Source organism: Amborella trichopoda, chromosome 3 (genome assembly GCF_054954075.1).
Source record: "Amborella trichopoda isolate Santa Cruz 75 chromosome 3, AtrichopodaSantaCruz75HAP2 v2.0, whole genome shotgun sequence".
Taxonomy (NCBI): domain Eukaryota; kingdom Viridiplantae; phylum Streptophyta; class Magnoliopsida; order Amborellales; family Amborellaceae; genus Amborella; species Amborella trichopoda.
Genome location: NC_142338.1, coordinates 21,075,277 through 21,084,829, shown reverse-complemented (window position 1 = coordinate 21,084,829; position 9,553 = coordinate 21,075,277). Strand labels below are relative to the sequence as shown.

At 33.5% G+C, this 9,553-nt stretch overlaps 1 protein-coding gene across 1 annotated transcript; it reads left to right on the top strand.

Annotated features, from left to right (window-relative positions):
* The first annotated feature begins 1,254 nt into the window (after positions 1-1,254).
* LOC105420895 (uncharacterized) lies at positions 1,255-2,520 on the top strand. Its single transcript, XM_011626230.1, has 4 exons — positions 1,255-1,602; positions 1,692-1,747; positions 1,841-1,911; positions 2,372-2,520. The coding sequence occupies exons 1-4, from the start codon at positions 1,255-1,257 to the stop codon at positions 2,518-2,520; spliced, it is 624 nt and encodes a 207-aa protein (XP_011624532.1).
* Positions 2,521-9,553: the final 7,033 nt, after the last annotated feature.

Genomic DNA, 9,553 nt, shown 5'->3' with positions numbered 1-9,553 from the left:
AGTACTCAAAACATCGTGAATCGCACCACCTTAATGGTCAAAGCATATGGACTTGTTCGGATTTTTTATCCTTTATAAAAAGTCCATTTCAAGACAATCAAAGGGCATCAAATTGTTCACGATATATCAAGCATCAATTCTACGAAGATTGATCGCTCGAATTATTGCCACATACATCCAAAAAAGCTCCCGAAGTCTAGCAATGGCAAGAGGCCCCTTATGAAGGGATGGCTTTGTCATTTGCTCAAAAGATCTAAGCGGTATTTTGGTCACTATGTCTAAAAATAAGATTTTCTTTTAATTCCATTTAATTTATTTTTCACAATTTGGGTACTTTTTAGCATTCCACCCTATTTTAGTGGTTGCTCTATATAAGGAAACCCAAGTCATTTGTAAATGGGTTGAAAAGAGTTAGTAAAATTGAAGCATTAAGCTTGAGCCATTTTTGCTTTGCTTCTTACTCTTTGGACCAAGTGCTGAGGAGAGAGAAAATTTTGACAGAGAGAGAAACTACCCCTAGCCCATACTACCTAGCCTACACCCTAGCCTACACCATAGTCCACACACGCTAGCCTACACCATAGTTCATACTCCCTAGCCCTTAGCATACACCCAAGCCTACACCATGGTCCATGCATCGCAATCTTGACCCATGGCTAGACTCTCTCTCTCTCTCTCATGTGCAAGCAAAGGGGCTAAGGTGGTGCACCTAGGTTGGGTCACACCCCAAGCACACTCTTTCTCCTCTTTCTCCTCTCTTTCCTTCCTTTTTCTCTCTCTATCCCATCTTCCCTACGTAATAGCCCGGGGCCGTAGCTACCTGTAGTCCTGTCTCTCCCCTAGACTCTCCTCTCTCTGCTGCGCAGCACCCTGAAGCCACATCAAACCCCCGTCCCAGTCTCTGTCTCATCTTTGCGTGCACACCATCCCGAAGCCACAGTCACTCACGGCCCCGTCTCTCTCTCTCATCTTCGCATGCGTAGCATCCCAGAGCTGCAGTCACTCACGGTCCCATCTCTATCTCTTGTCTTCGTGTGCTCTTGTTCACATAATGTTTTTCAATTTCGTTAGAAATCTTTCATTTATTCTATACAGTGAAGGCAAGCATAATCAACAAAGAAACATGATTGAGATGGAATTGGCCAAACGACATGAGAAGCAATGGAATAAGGGGCAGTTAATTCTTGCACTTGCCCTTTGCAATTATAATGATATTTACCTCTTCGTAATTCATCTCTATCTGGCTATGCATACATGGAAGAAATACTTCAAGGTCATAGGGAAAGATACCTGCAAGTTTGTCATATGGAGTTAAATGTATTTCAAAACTTTTGTGAGATTCTTCGAAGTAGACATCTTCTAAATGATACTCGAGGTGTAAAGGTTGAAGAGCAATTGGCAATGTTCTTATACATCCTGGGGAAGAGCTCAATAAATCGCACAGTCCAAGACCGGTTTCAATACTCTGGTGAAACTGTTAGTCGCCATTTTGAGAGAGTTCTCAATGCAATATATAAATTATCATTCGATTATGTTTACTTACCTTCAAGTAATACACCTCCAGAAATTCGTAAAAAATGCATGTATTATCCTTTTTTCAAGGTATTTATTTTAAATTTATGTATCTTTCGATAATTTTGGGAAACTGATGATTGATTTTAATTGAAGTTTTCTTGCTTTACTTTTTGAAGAATTGCATTGGGGTAATAGATGGTACCCATATTCATGTGAGTATTGGTGTTGAAGAGCAAGCTCCATATCGGAATAGGAAAGGCTTTTTATCATAAAATGTAATGGCAGCTAGTTATTTTGACCTTTGCTTTGTATATGTACTTGTTAGGTGGGAGGGATCATCATCGGATTCTTCTGCGTTAAAAGCTACACTAAAATCTGGTTTCAAGGTTCCCAAAGGTCACAATTATTTTCCTTCCCTTCAAAAAGTTTATATTTGGTGGAATATTTAAATTTCATTTCAAGGTTGCTAATAAATGTCATAGTCCACATCCACTTCCTACAAATGTATTGTTATTTTTAGATATATATAACTTTTGTCATTTATATGTTTATACGCATTCAGATAAACATTATCTCGTCGATGCGGGTTATGCGAACACATGAGACTTCATAGCTCTATTTAGGGGTGTGAGGTGTCATTTGAAGGCTTAAGGTCGGGGAAATTTAGCCCCACAAAATGCAAAGAAACTCTTCAATCTTCGTCATTCATCTCTTCGGAATGTTATTGAACGTGTATTTGGCGTGTTGAAGACAAGATTCCCTCTTTTGAAAGTGGCAACAACATATCCTTATGAAACACAAGTTAAGATAGTCATTGCTGCTTGCACTTTACATAATCATATCTGAACTATAACAGGTGGTGATGATTGGCTCTATAAGGAGTATGATAGGGATCTCGCACGTGGATCAGTTGAAGGAACAAATATTCAACATACCGATGTAAACCATCAAGCTGATAAAAATGATGGCGATGAACTACGAGATCATATTGCTAAAACACTTTGAGATGACTATTGTGCTCACTGTTGAGCATAATATGGCACATAAATATAATTGGTTGTAATCATATTTTCCATTACTCTCTTTTGTGGCAAAATTTCCAATACTTCAGATTATAATATTAATTACTTGGGTTATCATTCGTGGGTTATGGAAATGGTGTGAAACTCTCATTTTTAAAAGTATAATTGTTCATTCTCCTATCTACGCCCATGGAATAATTTATATTTTTCAAATTATATGTTTATCAAACGCGTGAAAGAACATAGTTAAAAATCAATGTTGGTCAAACATTTTTATGTACTGAAAAAAATAAAGAAAAATACTAATTTAGAATTTATTACAACGCATCCAAAAAGACATATCTAGCAAATAAAATTTTCTTCTCATATTTTAATAAACATCCAAACAGTTTACCAACATAATAAAATAAAACGATAATATTTCTCAATTGCAAAGGAAAAAATTACATTTTTTTCAATGTGAATATTTTTTTCTTTGACATCCAAACTGACCCTTAGATTTCTATATGGGTGGTTGTAAGAGTGCCATTGAATAAAAAACAAAGTTAAAAAAAAAATCTCGAACTTTGTGACTCACCGCAAGCCATCTAATGACTGAGAATGAATGTGACCTCCATGTACAAAAGATAAATGGTCTCTTTATAGACAATCCCATAGAGTATGTCTAAGATACTGGGTTGTTGTGGATAAATTTGGGTGTAGGCAATATTACTACTTTGAAATATCTAGATATCTCATTTTGGGAGGTATGACATTTGAGTTTTTACATACTTTGTACAGTTTATTTCTTAATACCAACATTTTGATATCCTATTTGAGGAAGCATAATATTTGATTTTTACATTCTTCTAAAGGTTTTTTAATTACACTTATTTATATGCCTTATGTTCCTGAAAATGCTTTGCTAATCAATGTAAAAATGTTATAAGGGTTGAATTGCAATTTTTAGTGAGTTATTAAGTGAAGCTTTACTTATTTTGATAGGGTTGAAGCCCTACCAAATCATTTTATTGGTATTCTAACATACAGACCGCGTAAAATTACTAAATTTACCTTTGATCTCAGCAAGGGTGACAATGGGCCGGGCCATGTCACCCTCGGCCCTGGTCCTTACAGGGCCAGCCGTGGCAAGTCCTGGCACTGATAGGTAACTATAGAAAAAGATGGACCAATGACAACCTTAGGTAAAAAAATGTACTAAAAAAGGGACAGTTTGATATATGAAACATTGGACTGCCCTTCAAAATGTCAAAAATTTCAAAATAAAAAATAAGCAATTCATTATTTGAAGGAAAATTATTTCATGCAGGCTAGACCGCATGACTACATATGCGGTCCAAAACTTGTAAAGCATCCATCTTAAAGATGGATGCTAGAGGTGTTCCATCTAAAAACAATGGAAGCTAACAGTCCAAATGTTTCTTACAAGAATTAGTTTTTAAAATTTAATTATTTTTTCATATTCATCATCTCCATGTTAGAGATTACATGTCCTTAAAAATTAAGTCAAAAAATCCATCTCAAAAATAAATTTATTAATAGGCTCCATTTCTATATATGTGGGCTTGGCCGCATGGAAACTGGGTCCATATTTGAAACATCTAAATAGGAGAAAAATTAGAAAAAAATGATAAAAAATGGGGGAAATAGGACGTTGCAGTAAAATTACCAAACCTCAAGACTGGTAATGGATCGGTTGGTCCAGCCTTCTCCGATCGGCCTAGTCCTTAAAAACATGGCCTGGTCCTTAAAAACATGGCCTAGGCCACAAAATGTGGCCCTATTGCCAGTCGTAAAGTTCAGTAATTTTACCATAAGGTCCTAGTTTCCCCATTTTTATGATGTTTCCTAATTTTTCCCAAATCCAATTTGCTTTTTGTTGTTTCCTAATTTGTTGACATTTGTGAGCAGTTTGATGCTCAATACATCAAACCATGGCATTTTTGTAGTAAAGTTTTTGCCCAAGGTTGTCTATGGAGTAGCCCAATATTACAATAAAGAACGGCCTTTTTTTCATATTTTTTTCATAGTTTAGGAGTCCAAAATTTCGAACATTGGAATGCTTTTGAACTAATATTTTTCTTAAGTATCTGCAGTCTAATGTTTGAATGCGCGGATCGCTAAGATATAAAAAAATAGTAAAATATTAGTGGGGCAATGTTACAACATCGAACATCCCTAAAAAGAATGATGGCCTATAAGACTGGACTACAAATGGGGTGGTTCTATATTTTAGACATTGGACACCTTACAAATGGGCGGTTCTATATTTTTGACATTGGACACTGTTCGATATTTTAGACATCGGACTGCCTCACAAATAAACAATTAGTGTTTCAATGATTGAAATATGAAAGTAAATATAAAATTAGAGAAAAAAAAAAAACAGAGCGGAACCTCACAATAAATTTACCAAATTTATAGACCAAAAGGTAAATTCAGCAACTATGCCTGATCCATATGTAAAAATTACCCCTTTTTTTGGGGGCTTTCCTTGGGCTTGCTATAACTTTTTGAAAGTCTGGCTGAGTTCCTCGACTCAATTCTCCACCCCGGGTTTTATGGGTTTTGGAGGTAAAACGACTGAAAATGCAGTTGCGCTAGATCAAGTATTTTGTAGCTCCAAAATCAGTGTAGATCCCATGACTTGTGAAGAAATAAATGAATGATTAAAGAATTTCAAAAATACTGTTCTTAATTTAAAAAAATTTAATTGTTTTCTATATTCATGATCTATTATTAAAATTATTTATCCCTAAATGTTAGATCTAAAATCCATCCTTCTCTCGAAAGGAGATGGACTATCCTCTAAGAAGAATTTTAGACGGACATACGACCCACCAAAACTTCAGCCTGAAACTTTATAACCTAAGTAATAATAGTTATAGGACCACCTTCGTTGAATGGTCCTAGGGGTTACCAAAGCATTGAGGCCTTGCTTGGTCATAGGAAGAAGGGAGTGGTCCACCAGTGCACCAGCGGAAAACAACAAGGGACCACACAGCCCATAATGCATCCACACGCTTGTGCTCAGGGCGCATGTGCATCCCTTTGTTGGTACGTGTGGGTGGCTATGGGCCTTTAAACGTGTTATATTTCTCTCTCTTTATCTGCATCATATAGTTTAATATTAATCAATAAAAATGGTCTTCTTAGAGAGAGAAGATGTCATTATCCAATTGGTGGAAAATAACTACCCATCTCTCAGGATTAGATGGTCACTTTTTCTCAGAGATTTCAGGAAGAAGCCGAACGTTGGAGAACGGCCTCTTCTCATCCCTATTTAAGGAGTTTCATGGCCATAGAGGGGAAAACAGAAAATCTCAGAGTTCTCATTGTTTTGGTAAAGCATGATCTCTGCAATCCCAAGTCTCAAGACATTGCCATCAATTTCTGGGAATTAGTGGTTCCATCTCTTCTATCAAAAATTCAACATTGGTTTCAGAGCAAGGTTTCATTACTGATTTATTTATTTATTTATTTATTTATTTATTTATTTATTTATTTATTTATTTATTTATTTATTTATTTATTTATTTATTTATTTATTTATTTATTTATTTATTTATTTATTTATTTATTTATTTATTTATTTATTTATTTATTTATTTATTTATTTATTTATTTATTTATTTATTTATTTATTTATTTATTTCTTTCTTTGTTTGTTTGTTTGTTTATTTATTTATTTATTTATTTATTTATTTATTTGTTTATTTATTTATTTATTATCCTTGCTCTCTTGATATTATTTTCATGTTTAATTTATGCTTATCGGTTATCCTAATTCTTTCGATCAAACTTTTGAACCTAATTACGCAAAGACAAAGAGAATAAAATCACCAAAATTATTCTTTCTCTCTATTTTTACTTCTTGCTCATCATCAAGACAAACAATATATATATATATATATATATATATATATATATATGCCGATCATGGTATTCGTTTTTATTCATCCACTGTATTTTTTTTTTTAATATATTGGTGGCTTCAACCATACGGGTATACTTGTTTTATTTAGCTATAACTACTATCATGTCTCTTGGTTTTTTAATTGATAAGAGCATATCTATTGGTTTTTTTTAAACAATAAGAGCATATCCCTTGGCTTTTAAACGAGAAGAGATAACTCATCAATCTTTATATTTTAACGCCGACTCTTATCTTCTCTTGTTGGCCGATCTATATCTTGTTGAATCATAAAGGATAGTAAAAGTAATATTTTGTTATACCTTTCTTCTTCTTTTTTCTTTTACATAAGCACCGTCTAAACACTTTTTCTCAAGTAGAGGGATTATTAAATGTTTTGAAATACAAAAGTTACCTCAATAGTGGAATTGTTTCTCTCTCCTCATTGTTTTTTGCACAGGAAATGATCTAATACCACGGTTGTATTATAGTATAATGCAACCACACCTCTAGAAAACCATATTTTTGACATTTGTATGACCCCAAATTTTGCACACATATTCTCTTCATCCTCATAATCAATCCTATGGAAAAAAAAAAATACAATTTTCACCCTAGATATGGTCAAAATTAGCACCCATGCAACAATGAATCTCGGCCATCCATTTGGTGAATTTCAACATCTAGGCCTTAAAAAATTCAAAATCAATTTTTCCTTTTTTAGCATTATTATTCTAATTATGATAATACTATATAAAAATTTTGAGAGTAAAATAATCATTCTAAGGCCTATATCTAACCATCCCAATAAAATGGACGGCTTATATTAATTGGGCTAGAATAAAAACTTTCTAGAGTATTTTTTCAAAATTTTATTTTTTGTGATTGTTCTTCAGAATGAAAAGAGTGCATTTAAAAATTCATGTCAAACAAATATCCCTAAATGGTTTTTGAAGATGGTTGCATTATACTATTATACAACCGTTGCATAAAATCATTCCCCTGTTTACACATATATAAAGTAAGACTCTCTTTTTGTTTCCCTATTTTATTCCACGTTTTTGGTTGGCTTCATTATTTTCTGTCACTTTCTAGTTACATCTTATTTCACGCATCTTGTTAATCATTCTAAATTGAGCTATTAATAATTGAGACTCAATGATTGCTTTTATTCGGTAGCATGAATATAAATATCTAGCAAGCCTTTATCAATATTTCTACCTATTTTTTTATTATGTGCTTTGCCATCCATTGATGTAACTCTTTACTGATCATGGATTGCTGAAAATTAGTCGACTTGCATATCTTCTTTCTTCCGCCTTTTGTTGCTGAAAATTAGTGCATATATTTTTTTTTGAAAATTATTATGCACACAACAATTCTATTGGAGTAAAGGTGGACATATCAATTTATTTTCTACATATTTTATTTGCATAATAATTGTCGTTGCATCGCATAATTATGTTGTGCTTTGGTTTCTTTAAGTAAGAAAATTTCATGATCTTGATTTTGTGAATTCATTTTTCGTGATTATGTCATGCTATATTTTTTGTTGAAAATATCAAATATCATTGTAGACCCTCTCTCATGTGCTAAAACATATTCATATATTTATAAAAATTATTTTTGTGCAAGAATTAACATAAAGTAGTTTGTTGCCTTACTTTATTAATTTTTTGTAACATAAACTGTTCAAGAGAATTCTTCATTGCAGTGGTGCTTGAGCAAACAACCATGTTTTTAAACACAATTAAATTTTTTGAACCTTTAGGTATTATCTAAAATTTAAAATGCATCTAGGCTAGTCATGTCAGAACTATCAAAACTTGAAAAACTCAATGGAACCAATTCTTCTATGTAGAAAAGAAAAAATGGATATATTCTATTCCAAGATAGGGTCGACTATGTTCTAGATACAGAACCACCAATTTTAGAGCCTAATGCCAATGTTCAAGCCAGAAGGCGATTTTAAAATGGTTAGAAGATGACAAAGTAGCTGGGACTATTATGTTGAGTTTTATGAAAGATGACTTAATTAGAGTCTTTGAAGATCACACTACAGCTCAAAGTATGATGGGGTGCCCTATCTCAAAAGTATGGGACCACTTCTGATACCCATGTACAAATTGTTATATACTTCTTGCAAAATGAAAGAATCAGACTTAGTGACCGAGTATATTAATAAAATGACAATGCTCGCAAAGGACCTTGTTGCGGTCAAAAATCCAGTACCTGATCGCCTGCAAGTGTCCATTGTCATTAACAGTCTCCCTCCATCTTGGGAACCTATTGTAATTACATTAAACCATTATGCACAAGGGATAGCTATGTTGAATCTTCCCATGCACCTCAGTATCGAAGCTGAGAGGAGAATGAGGAAGAAATCAAATGATATTCACTTTACCCAAAGTTCATCTTCTCAGATCCCCAAGAAAACCTTATAACGATGAGAATAATAATAGGTATAAAGGAAAGGGGAAAAATTTTAAACATCAAAATAATAAGGCTGAGAAGACCTATTTTTATTGTAAGGAAATTGGACACATCAAGGTTAATTGTCCTAAGCTGAAAAACAAAAATAGGAACTAGAATAACAACCTGGCTCGAAATAATCAAAATAAAAGAAATGACTTGATCTGTGTAGTCCTAGAATCTTTAGTTGTTGACTATGATCTAAGGAATTAGTGGGTCGACTCAACCTCCACTTGACATGTCTCGAGGAATAAGGACCGATGCATAGAGTTGAAGAAGATCACAACTAATAACCAGCAAATTTATATGGGGATTGACACCTATTGTGATGTACTTGGTATCGATACTTTCAAGTTGTGTTTTTCAAGAGGAACAAATCCCCTATTGACTAATACTTTGTATGCGTCCAATAGGAGACGTAATTTTATTTATGTCCCTAGGCTAGACGACAAGGGTTATTTCATAAGGTTCAGGTCTGGTCAGGTCACCATTGAGAAGCATTCTAGAGCATTGGTATATGGTACTAAAGTTCACAATTTGTATCGATTGAATATTAATGAAAGTTCATCTTTTTATAGTTATTTTGATGCCTCTTTTGATGCCTTTTGTATGTGTAAATGATTCTTTTTTA

Coding starts and splice junctions, on each gene's coding strand:
- LOC105420895 (XM_011626230.1), top strand. CDS start 1,255: ATGGAAGAAATACTTCAAGGTCATAGGGAAAGATACCTGCAAGTTTGT. Junction 1,748..1,840: donor GTGAGTATTGGTGTTGAAGA/GCAAGCTCCATA, acceptor TGTACTTGTTAG/GTGGGAGGGATCATCATCGG. Junction 1,912..2,371: donor TGGTTTCAAGGTTCCCAAAG/GTCACAATTATT, acceptor GAACTATAACAG/GTGGTGATGATTGGCTCTAT.